Source organism: Pseudorasbora parva, chromosome 16, assembly GCF_024679245.1.
Source record: "Pseudorasbora parva isolate DD20220531a chromosome 16, ASM2467924v1, whole genome shotgun sequence".
Lineage (NCBI taxonomy): Eukaryota > Metazoa > Chordata > Actinopteri > Cypriniformes > Gobionidae > Pseudorasbora > Pseudorasbora parva.
The window spans coordinates 11,909,174-11,928,684 of NC_090187.1; the positions used below are offsets into that span (position 1 = coordinate 11,909,174).

At 38.3% G+C, this 19,511-nt stretch overlaps 1 protein-coding gene across 1 annotated transcript; it reads left to right on the forward strand.

Annotated features, from left to right (window-relative positions):
- The first annotated feature begins 880 nt into the window (after window positions 1-880).
- Window positions 881-18,507, forward strand: mapk6 (mitogen-activated protein kinase 6). The gene is made up of 5 exons (XM_067419619.1): window positions 881-1,469; window positions 15,449-15,593; window positions 16,249-16,413; window positions 16,659-16,860; window positions 17,129-18,507. Exons 1-5 carry the CDS (start codon window positions 915-917, stop codon window positions 18,246-18,248), a joined length of 2,187 nt encoding a protein of 728 aa, XP_067275720.1. The 5' UTR covers window positions 881-914; the 3' UTR covers window positions 18,249-18,507.
- Window positions 18,508-19,511: the final 1,004 nt, after the last annotated feature.

A 19,511-nucleotide genomic window follows, 5' to 3' on the forward strand; every position in this document is an offset into this window, starting at 1 on the left:
AGATGGGGAGCATGAACAGTCACACCAACAAGAAACATTGCACAGAGGGCTTTCATTTTACCGGAGCGATTTTCATTCAGAAAGTTCAGAACTGAATAAGCGGTGCTCTGTATTTCTTTGTGTTCACATGGTCTTGGCTTTAAATCCATCTTGTTCAGACAATATTGTAAAGTTCACTTCAGTATCCTTTGTACAATCTCAGAACATGGATCAAATTCATTCAATTTATGTTAACCAAAGTGCTTTGGTCTTCTGGCATACGGTACACTACTAATTGGTTGTTTTTTGCTCTGTTTTGCAGGGTATCCCAGTGTAAAATGGAGGATAGTTTTGATTGCGACTGCGGTGAGCTGGAGCCGCCTGATCATTGAGAAGGAATCGTCTCACTGAGATCATCAACCCTTTTAGTTTCCACACATTGGGTGCTTTAAAACAAAAAAACAAAAAAAAAGTAGATTCGTCACCATTTACTTGGACCGCTAATAATGCTGCTGCTCAGGGCCAGTCATACACTGAAAATTTCTGCACTGTGACGATGGTTTTATAGTTATTTCAGTTGCTTTCAAAGATATTTCATTGGCCTCCAAATTCATTCCATTGTGCCCTATTAAACATTGAAAAAAAGAAAATTCTCCCACAAATTACGTAAAAAGCTGCTAAAAATTGTTGCGAATGATGACAACATATCTTGGCAACATATCCAAAATCCGTTTCCAGCATCCCCCAAAATACGCTATAACAGTCAGTCGGGGTAAAACACTTAAGTCTTTGTAGGCTTAAGTGCTTGCCTTGTGTTTCTAGGTTTGTTTTTCTCATATAGCTCTAGTAGTTCAACTCAAGATCGGCTCCATATCAGAAAAATCATAAATCCTTCCTGCTAAAATATCTGCAGAGCTGCTCTTCTAGATCGCAAAATGGCAGAGAAATTTGAAAGCCTTATGAACATTCACGGCTTCGACCTGGGCCCTCGCTACATGGACCTGAAGCCGCTGGGCTACGGGGGCAACGGACTGGTCTTTTCCGCTGTCGACACCGATTGTGACAAGAGGGTCGCTGTGAAAAAGATCGTCTTGACCGACCCTCAGAGCGTCAAACATGCACTACGTGAAATCAAGATCATCCGCAGACTCGATCATGACAACATCGTGAAGGTGTTCGAAACCCTGGGGCCCAGTGGTCGGAGGCTTACGGAAGACGTGACCTCTCTGACAGAAGTCAACTCCGTCTACATCGTACAGGAGTACATGGAAACCGACCTCTGTAAGGTGCTGGAACAGGGCTTGTTGTCCGAGGAACATGCACGGCTGTTCATGTACCAGTTGCTTCGAGGACTCAAATACATCCACTCGGCAAACGTGCTTCACCGTGATCTGAAGCCCGCCAACCTCTTCGTCAACACAGAGGACTTGGTACTGAAAATTGGGGACTTTGGACTCGCCCGTATCATGGACCCCCACTATTCCCATAAGGTATTTTTTTTCATATTTATCTCTTTCAGTGTTTGAAGTCTGTTCCATCTCATTGACAACCACCCAGATGGCATCTTGAGCTATGAATGAGTCTTCATTTCATTCACCGGTTCGTTGCTTTACAGGAAGTAAATAGCAGTGCGCAGTCTTTGAAATGACGCTAACTTCCTGTTTCTCTGACACCCTTTCCCATACGGAAACTACCAGTACAGTTTCCTCATATCCGGTTGTTTGTGCCTTGTGTCTTGAAAAGAAGCAGACAGGAACTTTACTGAAATATTATGAAAGAATGATACATCTGTTGCTTTGTGGAATCAGAGTTGAATATTTCTCCACATTCTGAATGTAGCTAATTTGTGTGTGTGTGGGTTTTTTCAAGTAGGTTGTAGAGGGGTACTTTCCCTGTTAGGGGTTGTGGCTGGATCCAAGCATACACGTGTCTCAAATTTTGAAATAATTTCTCCTCTGTGAGCCTACATGATCCGTATGCCAGCCAGATCTCCTTTCTTACATGTACTGAGACGCCTCCTCCAGGGACTTTTAGAACAAGAACTGTTCCTGCTTCAGGTCTATGAATAGCTGCTGTCACTCCCCCACATATACTCTGGTCTGGGTTTGTTCTGCAGGGAAAAAGACAATTGAGAGACGATATCAGGCTCTGGCCCTGTAATTACTGATTCAGCTGCTCTACTGACTTGAACAACTTTAACTTTTAAAGCTTGAGAAATTAGATTCATTGAAGATGTGTACATGCATTAAAAAAAGAGACTTATTCTAAATAAAGTCTGCGACACAAAGCCAAAAACAAAGAACTCGAGGTAACAAAAGCTGACTGTTGTCGCCTCTTGACAAAAGCTGTGCTTGAACAGACCAAAAAGACTAAAGTTGCAATTGTCAACTCCCGTGCGTTCTGCGCCTGCATGTAAATAAATATGTCTATATCAGCAGATATTACATCTATTTTCATCATTCAAAAAGAGAAACTGAAACTAGGACTGCAGGTGTACAAAACCGTAAACAAACCAAAGTTTTCTTACCATTTTGAATATCAATCATGCTGATCACTTTTTTTTTATTTCAGTCAGCTCGTTATTTTGAAAATATTTGTGCTTGGGTAAGATTACATAAAATTATAACAGCCTTCTGTCTTTCATCACTTTTGGTTTTATTCTCGTGCACTGATTAGTTTGCTAAACAACGTGCCGAATTGGCCCAAAAAACCCAGACGGCGTCCAACTCATAGACTGTAAAAAAATATGGACGTAGTGTCCGTGACGTCACCCGTAGGATTCCGATAAGCCGTTCTGAAGCTTAAAGTATGGGAGAGCTGGGCGTTGCCATCTTGCGAGCGAGTCATCGCGTGCCACTCCCGCATAACAAAAAATGGGCAAAAAGGCGGGATGTTCGTGGAGCTGAGGTGGCGCATTGACTATAGACGGCAGATAAATGGCTATCCACCTGTAACCGCCCTTAATTATGCAGAACTTTAAGGCTTTCTATAACGTAAACCAATGAGTTTTAAAAAAATTCACCCCCCTCACAGTTATCATGAAGATCAAAATTAGCCTTATAAGCCAAAACCACAATTTGTACCAGGCTGTAAACATGTTTTTTTTCTGCTTTAAAGTTGAGAATTTTAACATGGGGCTCAATGAGATTCTGCTCCCTTCTTGAACCTCTCCCTAGAGGGCCAGTTGAGGAATTGCAGTTTACATTACTTCCGTATTGGCTTCAAGAGAGAGCGCGGGAGGTTGCCGCTTGGTCCAACTACAACCAATCGACGCTCTCAAACGTTCCGACAATGTCCAATGGCTGACAGTCGACTTTCTGTGTCCCAGCCTTAAGATTTGAAAATGTATACCACACTGTCATAAAAAAAAGTTATTACAGTCACTGTTTAAATGTTTATTTTAACAACAAATTAGAGTGAGATAATAACGGCTATATTTTTGGTTTAAACATTCATATAACTCTTATTTGATTATCTTAATAAGTATAATTCATTATTAAATAAAACATTTCCATTTGCGGTTAAATCAACTTTTCTCAAGTCATTTGAGTTAAGTTTTCTAGTAATTTAACCAGCTCATTCATTTCCATTGACATGAGCACGATGACTTATAGTGTAGGTCATAAGTCTTTTGTTTCTTATATTGTAATTTTGTAAGGAATAAGTTTCCGTTCCACTCCCGAAATTATCTTTGATGGCTGAAATTTCCCAACTGCCCGTTTCTTATAACGCTCAAATACTTTTGTTCAGAGACAAGGAAACGGCAGTTTTGAAATGACAATTCTGATTAAAAGAGGGGCTGATTAAAAGCGCAAAACATTTACATAACGTGTACACGGTCTGAGTAATTGTCATATTAATTTGACTTCACATTTTTACATAAACATGCTTACTGATTCTTAGTAAAATGTCATGTTTTTTTGTAGAAGAAGCCAGAAAAGATTTTAAGAAGCAAACTCTCATACTTCTTTTCTATCCATTCATCCTTTTGTCATTCTCTCATCCTTTTTCTTTGCTGCACTGAGTATTGTCAAACTGCCGTGTTCTCACTCTTGCTGACCTGTTTGGGCAGTTTTGTGCATTCATAAAGACAAGTGTGTTTGTGTGTGCGATGCCTTTGCAGAATGACCCTTCATGCTGCGTTCACACCGCACGCAAATGCGAATAAATCGCGCTATTTGCGCGAAGTTGGACGTGTGAACAATTTGAATCCATTCGCTTCATTCGCGCGTGAAATTCGCTTCATTCGCGTGTGACATTCACTATACAACAGACGCGAATTCGCGTCATGGGAGGGGGTTCTGCCAGGCAGCGGCAGTCGGCAGAAAGACTATCCGAGTTAAGGCTGCTCTCACCGGGGTTGAGGAGCGCTGAGCTCCGGTGATTGCATGGGTCTCACACCTCCGAAAACACCAGATCAAATTTTCAAATAGGAGCTCAGGGTGTCCGCGGGGTTTTAAAAAGTATTAAAAAGTGATAAATCAAAATTGTCAAATTTAAGGCCATTAAAAGTGTTAAATGTGGTCTCAGAGGTATTATTTTTTTCCAAATAGGTATTAATTTTTCAGATAATCAGGTGTCCTATTCTGATTGAGATTCTATCTGCGTTTAAATATGGGCATTCGCATATCTGGGCACATAATCAAAGATCTTTAGTCTCCGGTTCAACGTATGTTTGTTGCTGACGTCATATTCAGTGATCGTTCGGCATCTCAGAGAACACTGCGCGCTCAACAGAAGTGGCTGGCTTACGTTTTATTTTAGACTTGCTTCAATGCATATCTTCAACGACTATCCTCATAAGAGCAATCTTAAGTGATTTATATAAAGTCTAAAATGAACAAAGAGTTGTGAGAGAATGAGGCGCGATCCATAGACGGTGAGATCCGCGTGTCTGTCTGCTCTTAAAGGGGAAGCAGCCAATAAAGCTTCCTGTCAGGGGATAGAGAAAATGACTTGCTGCTCTTGACTAAATAACTTTTGTAGCTTTAATAAGGATTAACTATTTAATTTATAGTTTATGCAGTGCAGACTGCATATAACTTTGATAACTTTATTAAATTTCAGTATATTTCCTAACTGTTCAGACAGGAAGGGCAGGAGTAAACATGACATTTATTATGGGTTTATGTTAGCATTGTTTTAAGTTTACTTAAATTAAAAACTGTTATAATTTTGAAGCCTAATAATAAATGTAAAAAAATAAAAAAATAAAAATCAGTAGCTGTATTAATATCAGTAATACTGGCCTTCATTCATAAAAAGATGCCATTTAAACAAGTATTTAAAATATACTGTCTTTATGTTGTTTCTACATTAATTTGATTAACTGTGAAATTATTATATTAAAAAAAATATATTAAAAACGTACAAAATCATTTCTTTTTTTTATTGCGATTAATCACAGAAAAAATGTGTGATTAATCGATTGACAGCACTAGTTTTTAGTATTTTGTTAAATTCAACAACTTATCACAGTTATAGAAATGTAATAGCCAATTTGGCTCAGGTTTTGTTGTTGGAAAAAAAAACACAAAATAATTTAATTGCTGAATTACCAATTATTAATTGAAATCAAATGTGTGTGCAGTAATGCTTCTCCTTAACCAACCTTTGTGAATGTTGAGATGTATTTTACTGTGTCTGAATGATAACTTATAACAGACTTTCTCCTGCTGTCGATTCTAAATCTATTCTTTTTTGTATGTTATATATGTTAAAATCTGTGTAAATAATAGAAAGGTCGCTGATTAACACCTGCAATTCAGTGTCGTGATGGTTTTAAAAAATATTCAGAAGGTAGTAAAAAAGGTATTAAAAAGTAGTAAATTTAACTTAAGGATTGCTGCATATACCCTGGAGCTCTCTTAATAAATAAATCACATATTTGAGCTTTAAACAACTAGATTCTCACCTGAAAAACTATTAAAAGTACATTTTGGGACACAATGCAGTAGTATTTTTAAATTACTCTGGCCTCGGGGTTCCCCTATGGGTTTCCCATCCGTCACTTCACCACGTGACAGCAGTAAGCAGGCTCCTCATTGGTTAACGCGGTGCGAATATCCGCCAAAGTTCAGATTTTTCAACTTGAGTGAATCACGCGTTCGAAACGCTCAATTCGCGTGATCATTGCCGCTTCATTCGCGTGAATCGCGCCATTCACGCCGCAGAATGCCTATTCGCTTCTCTGCATTGACTTAACATGTAAATTCCTCGTGCGAATCGCGTCATTCGCGTGCGGTGTGAACGCAGCATCAGTGGTGGCTTATGGAAGCCTTACACTGTGTCTATATCCGGACATGAGTGTTTTTTGAGACGCAGTGTGCCACAATAGACTGAGTCTTAATTTTTCACTCGTTTTTTGTTCTAAACTTAAATGACTTAATTCCATTGAACATATGTTGTGAAGAATGTCTAAGCTACTCAAAGCACCTCAAGGCTTATTTTACTTGGTTTGTCTTTTTGTTGATTCTTACACATGACACATTGTCTTTGTAGGGCTGGGTGATATGGCCAAAAAATTCATACCTCTGTAATTCTTGGTTGAATGGCGATACACGGGATATATCCTGATATCTGCTACCTTTTTCTATTTGGATAAAAAAAGTGTTTATTTTAATTATTTCACATCCTGCCCAATGATGTCCTAAAAACAATGTTGATATTGAAGGCTGTAAACTAACAGTGAATGTAATGTATAGGCTATGCAATATAGCCTATTATGTGCAAAAAAGGAGTTAAGATCTCATTACTTTCTTACGTTGTAACATTTATGATCTAAAAACAGAAAGAAGAAAAAAAAACATTAGCCTACATTTAATTGTCCAATTATAATGGTAATTTTCATAAAAACATACTTGTACTTGTAGGTTTCAAAATTCCACATATTTATTGTCCAACAACTATACATGTTGACTATATGGCCTAGGGCTGTCAACGAATATTCTAAATTCGAATATATATTCGAATAGTTTTTAAAAAACGAATTTCGAAGGTGAAAATTAATATTCAAATAAAAAAAATAAAAAAAGGAAAAAAACCTGCCGCGTTAGTAGAGGCATGGCTGTCTGCTTTCCGAGTGAGCGCGCATTCAGGGACGAGTCACTGCTGAAAGTTGACGTGTCTTGCAGTGAAGATGGCAGAAAGTGCAGAGCCCAACTCGACCGCAGCAGAGAAAGAGATTTTAACTCCAAAATCTAAAAAGCCATGTCTGGAAGTACGTTGCATTTTGCTCGGTAGGAGGTAAAATTGTTGAGCCGCGAGAGTTCTATGCAAGCTATGTAAGATACAGTTAGCATACCGTGCCTCATTTTATTTAACATTAAACAGAAACATTACTAAAGTGTAGGCTACTGTACTGACTGAATAGATATGGCATGAATAAAGGATAAATGCACTGCTTACACTGGCGTGATTTATTCACCATTTCATCTCAAAGTAAAGTTCCATGTTTACCACAGCAGAGCTCACTCGGAGCGTTCAATATGCTGTAAAACTTCAATTAATATTTGTTTCAATCACTGAATGAAGCCTGCTGTATTTGGGACAAGAGTCGCAACCTTAAATTGCTTGCACAAAACTCTTGATCAGCTCTCAAAGTTTGTTCATTTAAACCGTCATCCGCAGAGAGCGTGAGGGAGAGAGAGAGAGGTCTGTGCTCCGCGGTCTTGGCATTAGTTGATTTACCGTACTTGTTTTATGTAAGTAATACGTTGTCAGATATGTATAAACTTAAATAGACAACCTTTACAAGTATTTATGTCTCTTTGTATTTGTCCTGTTATTGACGTAATGCGAGTCATTGACAAAATGGGCACCCAGATGTTCGAATAGTTTTTAATTTTTGAGCAATTTTGACAGCCCTAATATAGCCCTATTCGGACAGTAATTGTTTCTCATGTGGACGCCTGTAAAAAAAACATTTGCATGCCACCTCATTGATAAAATTTGTACATTGTGATGGTGATTTATTCCCAGTGGAGGAGAGTTTTGTGATCCTGCGCACATGGGAATGGCTAATCACGTGGTCAGTCGAATGATTGTTTGCTGTAAAATCATATACTAAATGTCATATACTTGGAATAGTGTTGTCACGATACCAGATTTTTTACTTCGATACGATACCAGACTAAAGTACCTCGATACCGATACTTAATCGATACCATGGTAAAAAACTAACAAAATATGAATAATATGGCAACAGAACTTATTATTCATTGTTTAATTTTTTTTTTACAAAAAATTCACTTGGCCAGCATGTTCCTGCCCTGGTTTTTGACCATTCCCTTCTGTTGTTGCTATAATAACTGCATGCCAGTGTGAAGACCTTTCGAGATCATCATTATCAATCATGTTATCATTCACTAACCTTTCACTTCTCAACAGGTTGGGATGACCAAAATCTTATTTTATGATGCGAGTAATTTAATATATTTTTAAATGTAATCTTATAATTATAATATAGATTTTTCACTGTATCTGTTTTTAAAAATAAGCAAAAAAGCAAATTACAAATATGACACAAACAGTTCTTTATTTTTCAGCTTCATTAGTTCTATTTAACAGTAGCAAGTCAAGAAAGAAATTAAATAATCAAATATAAAACTGCTTACTTAGTCTTCACTCTATAATTTAACTATACACTGATTCTTAATAAATATATTTTAGTTATTTAGCCAAGCATGTGCTGGTTTTCTATTTTTCATTGTTTGCTTAACATTAATCACAGAATATTAGGTCTGGCTTGAGACCTGCACTGATCTAAGCTGTAGGCTTCACATTCACTAAAGACATATACGACTGAGTTTACCTAAATACTCGCCAGTCTGCATTTTTACATATGTTTGATCATTCAAGCCTAAATAATAATCCGCGAAAGAACTGAATGGCGATCGCATGTTTGTTGTCTGAAAGGCGTGTACGCTTCAGGTCAGAGTCTGGCTCGAGCACGTCCCGCGCCGCGTTTTTTCTTCTCATGCACGCATATTTCTGTTGCTTTCTCTGTCATGAGCTGCGCGTATTATTTTAACTCTTCTACTACTTCCAATGTTTAGTGAACAGTGGAAGCAGTGCTCTGCACACACACCCTGACACCTGTTTAACATCTGTTCTCAAACACTCTTATTAATCCAATAACCAAATAAAGTATTGGACAGAGCTTCTGGCCATGCAAATGGGGTCAGTTTTGTAGAGCTAAAAAGATCTATCTGCAAGCTTTAACTCAAACAGGCTGTTTAAGTGCTAAACATGAGCAAAGCTCTCTAGCTAAAAAGAAATCCTTGTTTGAAGCATGGCAGTACTCGTCAGAGCTGGTGAAAGTATAATTAAGAAATGTTTGAACAAGGTTTCTTAGACCTGAAGAGGTAATGATTTATCCGTGACTGGAAGCTCTGGCTTGAACCCTTCCACATTCAGAATGTGCTTTGTTTATGAAAGAACGTAATGTTAGGTGTTTGGTGGATTATTCTCTGCATCAGAGGCAAATTTTCTGTTAATGGAGTGGTGCAGGTATGACGTCACTTTGTAGGCCAACCGACATTTAGCATTGCACTGTTTCCATGATAAGATTTTCCCATAGGCTTTTGGATTATTGCAACAACAAAAAACAATCTCTGTGATCAACAAAAGTTTATGATACTTGCTCGTTTTGTCCATTAAGATAATTTTTACAGATTAGCTTTTATGAATTTTGAAGCTTAAATACAGTCACCAGAAGTGACTAAAGGTAGACTATAAACGAACTACACGAGGTTCCCACGAATTCAACGTCACCATTACCACGCTTCTGACAAATCTTTTGTTTTTATCTCAAAACATTTTCCCAGAATGCTTAAGTTAGAATAGTTTATAAGAGCACAATTATGAGCCTAAAGTTGTAGAAGTGGACTTTATGGTGTTATGATGTTTAATCTCTCCGACAGCCTCTGTAGTCCCATTTAGCCACTTGTTAGCAACCGCCATTTTCAAGCTACGCAACAGCTTAAAAAAATCACGAGTGTGTTAATACTGATGTATTTTGTCATTGATTAAAACATGAAAGTGTCTTGAGCTTGTTCAACATTTACCTTATTTCAGCTCTTTTAACCAATATCCCATTAAAAAAACTCTTTGACTTTGGAAAGAGGTGCTAAGGCAATGCTAACTCGCTTCCTTGTTTTGACCTAAAAAGTGATGTCATACCTGCACCACACTATTGGGACAAATCTTCCTCACTTTTTTGATAGTTCTTTGTTATAACATGAGCTTTGTGCTAAACTATTGATCAATGATATTATGGATTTTCAAAGGTCCCCTTCTGACGCATATCGGCCAAATAGAAAAATACTAATGCGGATCATCGTATAAAACAATGACTTTTTTTTTTCTAATGCAAGAAACACAAATAAAATTAAGTAGACCTCAGAGAAGAAAAAATTACGTGTAGAACATGAGTACTTTTAAGTATTGTAAGAAGGGTCCCGTATTAAATGTCATCTGTTTGTTTTTAGAGGGTCTTTTTATGCTCTGCTGTAGAAATCCGACCCAGTCTGAGGAATTTTTGGAATTCACGTGCACAGCGGATCAACCCCCTACTTGCCTTCTCCCTCTCCTCTCTTCTCTTTGTCTGTTTTTGGCTGAGTGCTCTGGATTCTGGTTTTCCTCCAAGCCCTGCTTTTGATGTTTGCTTGTGTCATTGGGTTCAGACTTGTTCTGCCGTTTGAGGTCTTAGAGTTTTTGTCAGGTTCCCCCACCCCCATGTTGAGCTGTAGAGGGCTCCACTCTGTTCAACGTGCACATGCATATATATAGTGTGAAAAAAGACCATTTCTTGTACACAGGGGACTTTTGGAGGCATAAATTGGGCCCAGAGGTTTGTTCCGCTCCTCTAAGCGTGTTTTGACATTGACTCATTTTACAGGGGAGCTCTGTAACAGGACAGAACTCCTCCTTCCCCATACTTTGAATTTGACCTACTTTTTTTTTTGTGGCGTCCAAAGATCTTAGAACTGATACTGAAGTTTAGATATATATATATATATATATATATATATATATATATATATATTTTATTATTATTGTTAATCTACAGTGCTTTCTAATCAAGCACTCCATTAAATGCAGTCCATTTAATCACAAAGTAAGGTGTTATTTTATTTATCTTTGTTAAATAAGGGATACAAATTAGACCTTTTTTTTCTTTCTTTTTTCTTAAGCTGTGTGGCACATTGCAAACAGTCCCCTAATTTTGAGCAGTAGTAACGCTTGTATGATTGGAGTCTGTCAGTTTTGTCTGACATTTAAACCTCCTGCTGTTTGGTTTGGAGCCTATCTCACGGTCTGCATGAGTCATCTGCCACCTCACGCCATCAGCGAGGGTGGATTTATTTAACATTCAAATGAGTCGCCTAAAATGTGTCATGGCTGGCTTGGTTTGACTTTCTCAAGTATTTACGCAGACATTTGTATTGCATTGACCTGAGACTGCTTTAGTTAAGAAGCACATTTTCTTTCCCCCCCCCCATCTTTTCAATATGAACTGCAGACAGAATTGTCTGGAAATAAACCTAATTTAGAATATTTATTTTATAATTTTTATTTTTGACACCTCTCTTGGTATTGCATTTGCTTTTTCTATTAAACTGATGTATTTAATGCATCACATACATAATTTGTGCTTTATCATCATCATCATAATTCAAATAAATATTTATGTTGATTTAATTTTATATGTTTATTTATAAATAATATATTTTACTAGGGTTAATTTAAAAATCTTTTTATATCCGTAATTCTCCCATGATTCTGAATGGACAACGAAACAAAATAACATGCCGTTTACTAGAGGTTAACTTGTAACACAATGTTAATTGCTGCAGTCTGTTTAGAATGTTCAGTTGATCTGAATATTTAAACTCTGAATTAGTTTAAAAAAAAGTTTGAATGAATGATTCAATGACTCCCCTCATAAACACTTCAATGATTTATTACTGAATGAGTTGCCTTTTTAAAATTAAAAATACATTTTCACTTGTCGCCACTTGGTGGTGTAAAGATATAATTATTTGAAGTGCTTTCAAAAGGTGCTGAGCTTGAATTAATATGCAGATAAAATTTACTTTTATTAACAACAATTATGTACAAAAACCTCATTTTGATAGGGAAACTGACCAACAGCTTCAGTGAATATAAAAGGAGCACTCTTTACTTGTTTTCTGTGTAATTCAGTCACAATTTGAAAAGTTTTTGTTTTTCATGAGACTTTGACTACTTACTTTAATCATATAATAAAGAGTGGAAATGGCCAAGTCAAATAAGTGCTCATATGCTGCCACCTTTTAGTTTTACAAATCATCACATTAATAATTATTTAGAGCTTTTATTGCTCCAAGATGGTCCCATTCCTCTTTAGTTTGCCATTTGATGTTTCTCATATGTAACCGAAATGGCAGCCCCTATCGGTTGGGCAATGTGGTGGTCTCACATGTGCAACCTCTACCAAAATTTTGTCGCACAAGCAGGAAAGATTTGCATTTGGCTGCAGTCTGGAGTCATGTGTATATATACAGACTTGTGGATTGGCTTCTTTGACCTGGCCATCAAGGAGCCACTTTCCTGGACACATAGCTAAAGTTTAACTTTGCCATTATAGTTTGTGATGGTTCTCCTTCAATTGAGCATTAGTCTGGTCTCTTAAGCAGAGTTTTAAGTGTAACCCTCTCGTTCCAGTCTTTGAATAGAATGTGATCTGAATGTTGGTAATCTTCTCCCAGGTAATCTGCTCTCGTTGCATTATGTAACCCTGCGCAAGACCTTTGACGCAGAAACTGTGACTATACAATTGTTTAGTAGTTAATCCTTTTGTGTTGGTGTTCTTCCAAGTGTATGTGCTTTTTTTTTAAGAGGGAGTGAAAGGTCACAGAGGTCTGGTTATGATGTAAAATGAGTCTGTCAGGCTCTGTTGGTATTTGTTGGTCCATAGAAGGTTTTGCAATGGCCAATTGTGAACATGCGGTCTGCTGTAATCTGGTTTTAACAGCTTTAACAGCGACCCTGCAAAAGAACATGACTATGGAGACAGAAATATCCCTTACAGTTGAAATTAGGGATGTCCAGATCCAATCATGTGTTCGGAAATCGGGCCCGATCACGTGACTTCAGACTCGATCGGAATCCCGATCAGGACTCGGATTTATATGTATATTCTCTTTTTATTTTTTATTTTTTTTTAATATTTTTTTTTTATAACACATTAATAGTTGTGCCGTGGCACAGAGTTAGACCCTTTTAACTCCACACAGAAACGGCAACATGTGCGGCATGACGTCACTTTTTGTTGTACGCTATTGGTTTAAATCCAGCCTGCAGCACCCCTCTCAGAAACTGAAGCCTCCACGCCTCTATCGCCCCCCGGTGACTGGTCCCAGTATAGCCGCACCTCTGTGTTTTCTAATGGACGCGAGGCAAACTAAACAATCAAATTACATTTCAAAAATTTTCCCCCCAAATTTTGTTTGTCATTGTAGGCAGTTATCATCACGATGATTTCATTTCAAGTGGTATTTTTTTTAAAATAAGTTTAGTTTTAGTTAGTTATTTGATGTTAAAAACGGGCGTGTGATGTCATGATTGACAGCCGAGATTGACGTCTTCTCTGATTGAAGTTCTCACTGAGGCACTAACAGACTTTTTTCGGGATTTTTGGGAGCAGATTGGAGCTTTAGCTTTAATTTCTACATTTCCATTACTGTTTATTTTACTCCAACATAATTCATTGTTCTGTATCTGTGAGAGTGTGGGCAGGCTTTTGATATCGCTGTTGTACTTCCTGCTCTCTACTGCACAACTCTTGTCCCAGACTTTTTTTATATGTACTGTTGCACTAAAATCCAAAAGTGAAGAATTTGTTATTTATTACTTGATTGTTCAAGCTACCTCACAGAAGTGTTAAAATAAGGGGAATTAAATAATAATAATAAAAATTCTCTCTCTCTTCTTTGTTCTTTTTTATATCATAGAAGTATTAGATCGGCCCTCGACAGCAGCAGATACTCAAAATTAAATGACTTTGACTCGAGGCCAAAAAAAACTGATCGGGACATCCCTAGTTGAAATAGCATTTTAACCCTACTATGAAAAGTTGAACGGCACAATCATTAAAAAAAAAAAAACTCATGATCTTGATAAACACTCACAATCGTAATCCGATTGATGCGGCCCAGCCTGACCCAGAGTCTACTTCCAGTGGCCCCCGGGTAATTTGAGTTTGAGACCCCTGGTCTAGAGTGACTATGTCTTGATCGGTCTGTCTGACCTTTTATGTCCTACTTGAGTCATTATCTTTCTGTCCTTTTTAGATGTATAGGCCAGAAGCACAAAGTGGTTGGTTTGGCAAAGCCATGGTCCTGTTGCGCATAACAGTAAATTCTTGGGTTACTGTGGTTGTAACAAACCATAGTACTTGAGGGGCAGTAGTTATTTTAAAATCTGTGCCAATAAATTTGATGTCTTATTCAAGCCTCGACATGCATCTAAGGGTGTATTTGTGATTCTGTAATAACGGTAGCTTACATGAAAGGAAAATAAAACTGGCCAAAGACAACAAATTATGCTATAGTGTACGCTATAGTCCCCCTTAATACATACTTGAATTTAATGGGGTTTTTTTTTTTAAATGGCTGTGACTGTAGCGTAGCTAGAATCTCTTGACTGTATATTTATTGTTCATAACTAGTAATGATCTGTTTGTATGTAAATGGTAGATGTGAAACTGGACTATGTGCTGACCCTGCTTTAATCCTGTCTGGTACAGCTATCCTGAGTGTTTTATACATGCCATGTGGTGCATGACCTTGGCCAATGAACAAGATGAGACATGACCAGGCCCACACAGAATCTGTGCGCGCAAGTGATATTTTAAAAGGTCTAAAATAAAATAGAGTTAAGGAAACATCACTTGTCTACAAAAAGTACTTATTTATAACTATTAAAATAGTTAATTTATTGACTTCAGTAGGTATTTATTTATTTTGCTTTATTGTTTAATGTTATGAAATTGTTTATTTAATGAATTGTCTACAATACAATTGATAAACCAATATTTTCTCCATCTTTTAGTGGATGTAGCCTGCAATAAGAGATATCGAGCTTGGTTTAACAAATATATGTATTTGGATTTGTATTGTAAACCTTAAATACAAGTTAAGAAGTGAGAATATTATTTTATTTGTAATGCTTTCAGTTCCAATATTTTTAGATCTTTTTAACACATTTAAAACCATTCTGGATAATTCTGCTAATTTTTCAAAAAATGTTGTGCAGAAATCACAAAAATTCCACAGATTCAGTGTGGCCCTGGACATGAGTAACATGATTTTACTGCTCATGCAGTAGGGGGTGTTATTCGATAATTACTGTAAGTTACAGTTTCTGCAAGACTTTTGATGAGTTTTGTCTTGAACTTGTGACATTGGTTCTCTCTCTTCTTTAGGGGCATCTGTCTGAGGGACTGGTCACTAAATGGTATCGCTCTCCCCGCCTGCTCCTTTCCCCAAATAACTACACCAAAGCCATTGACATGTGGGCTGCTGGGTGCATCTTTGCAGAGATGCTGACTGGAAAAACACTCTTTGCAGGTATATTGTGTGATTGTGAGTGTGTGTCTGCGTGTTTGAAAGTGAGAAATTATTCTGCCAGTTGTTTATATCTTTGTGACAATATCTTCTATTACCTTGCACAAACAATGATCAGGTTATTTGAAGGTCATTTCCTGTGGTGGTTGTGTATTATAATAAACTAGGACACAGGTTTTTACTTGCGTAGTAGAAAAGGGAAAAGAAGCTCTTTCTGTGAACTCATACTTGGAAACTAGGGCAGAACTGTTGGTTTAGGAGCATTTTGTATTGGATGCAGGCTTAGGAAATATCTGGCAATTTTAAAATTGTTATTTCCAGGCCCCAACATTAGAAATTAATAACATTGTAAAAGCTCATGGAAAGGCCTCTATTGATTATAAATGTTTTGAGTTATTCTCAGCTCCAATATATTTAATTGCCTATAAACTACTTTTTGTGTGCTCAGTCTCTATACATTTATTTTTACAAGTCTGTATGTAATAATCCATTGGTCAGATGATGTGGGAACCCTGAAGTTGAGCAGTCAGTCTTTACAAACATGTACACTAAACTAGACCAGTTTGAGCATAGAAGTGTCTTGTGCCGAATATTGGCAGTGCATTTGTTTTGACACAGTTTTTTTGAATTAAACATTTGTGTGTGTGTGTGTGTGCAGGAGCTCACGAGCTGGAACAGATGCAGCTGATTCTGGAATCCATTCCGGTAGTCCATGAGGAGGACAGACTAGAGCTTCAAAGTGTAATACCCGTCTTTATCAGGAACGACATGTCAGAACCACACACGCCGCTTGCCAAGTTACTGCCTGGTGTCAGCTCTGAGGGTAAGTTGCACAAGCTTATTTGCAGAATGCATGCAATTCACAGAAATCCCAATTTCTGGACCCTTGAATTCCTGGAAACTCAAAATACCATTCTCTCTTTGCACCCTCCCTTCACATGACCCAGTTTTGCAACAATCCATAATATTCTATGATTTTAGAAAATGATTTCAGTTCTGCTACTATTGATGCTAAGCCATATTGTGTTGTTAAAGGAATCTGAAGTATTGTTAATTTGTTCACTGCAGCCTTGGATTTCCTGGAGAAAATCTTGACCTTTAACCCCATGGACCGGCTCACTGCAGAAGAGGCTCTTGCTCACCCGTACATGAGCGATTACTCATTCCCACTAGACGAACCAGTGTCCTCGCACCCCTTCCACATTGAGGATGAGGTGGATGACATCTTGCTCATGGATGAGAGCCACAGTCACATCTACAACTGGGAGAGGTAAGCTCACACCTAATGGAGAAAAGTTCCGGATCGTCATTCTGTGAGTCTTGACTTTCAGTAAAAGGTGCAAAGCCTATTTAACGAAAGTCAGTTCTCTTGGCCGCCATCTTGCCAATACCTCTGGGTAGCTATTTTCTTTGTAAGCAGTATTTCGGTACAGGTCCTACATAATTTAAATGGGTTTGTCAAGCTTACAATTTTAGAACATTTTAGATCCGCAATAAAATCAGATAACCGACATTTGTTTTTCTTTTCCCCTGTGTAGATACCATGAAAGTCAATTCTCTGATCAAGACTGGCACCTGCACAGCACCCATGAAGTGGAAGATGTGCAGCGCGATCCTCGGGCTATATCAGACGTCACAGACGAGGAGGAGGTCCAGATCGACCCACGAAAATACATGGATGGAGAGTGTGAAAAGTTCCTAGAGGATCCATCATTCGACCTCCCCCCTGAGCACTCGTGGCAACAGGAAGATCACCACGAGAACAAGTACTGCGACCAGGAGTGCAGCTACACCTGCAACTACAAAGCTGTGTCCCCATCCTACCTGGATAATCTGATCTGGAGGGACAGTGAGGTGAACCACTACTACGAGCCCAAACTCATCATCGACCTATCCAACTGGAAGGAGCAACAGAGCAAAGAGAAGCTCGACAAAAAGGGCAAGAGCAAGTGTGAGAAGAACGGACTGGTCAAGGCCCAGATCGCCCTGCAGGAAGGGTCTCAGAACCACAGCGTGGCCGACAAGGATCGTGAACAAGAAAAACACCAGAACCAAAGCCAGGGCTTCGACTTTGACTCTTTTATCGCCAGCACCATCAAACTGAGCCTCCAGCCGGAATCCAGTGACGTCGACCTCCTAAACGAGCTGAACACCTCAGTTTCCCAACTGGACACTCGTGCTCCTTGCGGCTCCATGTCCAAGTCCATCAGTCAGGAAAAAGAAGAGAAGTGTCTAGTCAACCTGGCACAGCTCGGTGTCCGGGCGCCCTGTCCTTGGCAGAGTTTCACGGACGCCGACGATGCCGAGAGCAGCCTGATCGATGAGGCCTGCTGGGACGTCCGCAAAGACGAGCAGCTCCAGAAGGAGAACAGCAGCTGCCAGAGCAGTTACCTCGACCGCCTCTTCAGCAAGCGAGAGGAGGCCGAGTCCGAGATCCCCGAGCCCGTCGAGGTGTCTGCTCCGGAGGCTGACTTCATATCCTGTGGCGGCGAGATAGTCTTTAACATGCAGCTGGAGTCTCTGGCCATTCCGGGGTTCGAAGGAGCAGGTGACATTCCTCTGAAGTCCATCCAGGCCACGCTAACGCCCTCTGCTGTTAAACGCTCCCCTCAAATCGCCCACAAAACGTACAGCAGCATTTTCAAGCATTTAAATTAAAAAATCCACCCCGTTCAAGCAGAGTCCAGCTTATTTTTTATAGAGTTATGTATTTCTGTACTTGAATCCTTTATCTTTTTACATATGGTTACTTTTTAAGGAAACTTTTTCTTTTTTAACATTTGTGCATTAAGTGTTAATGAATTTGGTTTGTAAGTTCATCCAAAGTGCTGGACTGTGTTCCTACATGAGAAACATGTTTTGTTTTTTTTTTGCCCTTGAATTTTCATTTCCAACTTTGATTTTATATATATATATATATATATATATGTATATATATATATATGTATATATATGTATATATATATATATATATATATATATATATATATATATATATATATATATATATATATATATGAATGAGCTCTGGAAAAAAATAAGAGAACACTTGAAAAATCAATGTTAAGTGGTCTCTTAATTTTTTCCAGAGCTGTATATAAAAAGAACGTAACATTTGCACACAGTGTACTGTAGATTCAGAAACCGGTTAGGGAAAGACAGAGGAATGGCTGTTAAGTAGAGAAATGGATGGTTTATTCTTTGCAAGAAAAGGAATGGAGAGAAAAAGGGCGGAATAATGCACTAACCGTGTGGGAGATGCTGCCACTGACATCAAAATGTGACCTTCTGACTGACAGCCAATAGGACAGACATAAGCAGTGCGTCTTGACCTTTCTCTTCCTGTTGTTGTTGTTGTTTTTTAAGGCTAATGTATTTATTTGACTGACTTTTTCCACCTCATTTCCATTTAAAAGCAAAGCCTTTTGTCATTTTGTTCATACTGTAAACTTCCTCAAACGTGATGCCAGCACAGCAAGCGTTAACCGTAGGCTTGCGATGTGTTAACTAAGTTTGTAAAAGGCGTTATCTACCTCAAGGTAACAGCAGAAGGCTCTGTCTCCCAACTGTAGTGCTTTAAAGAAACACTTGCCCTCAATAATGTTGTGCACAGCAATTTCTATTTTTCATTTTGCATTTGCCATAGTGAAGTGTTAAGATCATTATTTATTTTTAGCAGATGTGAGATATTTATTTTAAGAAGGTTGTAATTTTTCAATGTGAGGCATTGGACTTCCATTCTGGTCTGTTTTGGCGATCTGTGTTTGTTTAGCCGTGGATGATCGTTCATCCATTTGAATTGTACAGAAATTCATGACGCTCTCCCAAGTTCCGGCATTTGTTTTCATAAGGATTCACCATAAGGATTTTTTTATCTTGTAGGTGCTTTGTACGAGTGGAATACTGCTTTATGGCATTTTA

Bases quoted from the DNA above. Each gene is read 5' to 3' on its own strand.
- mapk6 (XM_067419619.1), top strand. From the start codon at position 915: ATGGCAGAGAAATTTGAAAGCCTTATGAACATTCACGGCTTCGACCTG. The intron at 16,414-16,658 runs GTAAGTTGCACA...TGTTCACTGCAG, and splicing joins GCCTGGTGTCAGCTCTGAGG to CCTTGGATTTCCTGGAGAAA. The intron at 16,861-17,128 runs GTAAGCTCACAC...TCCCCTGTGTAG, and splicing joins CACATCTACAACTGGGAGAG to ATACCATGAAAGTCAATTCT.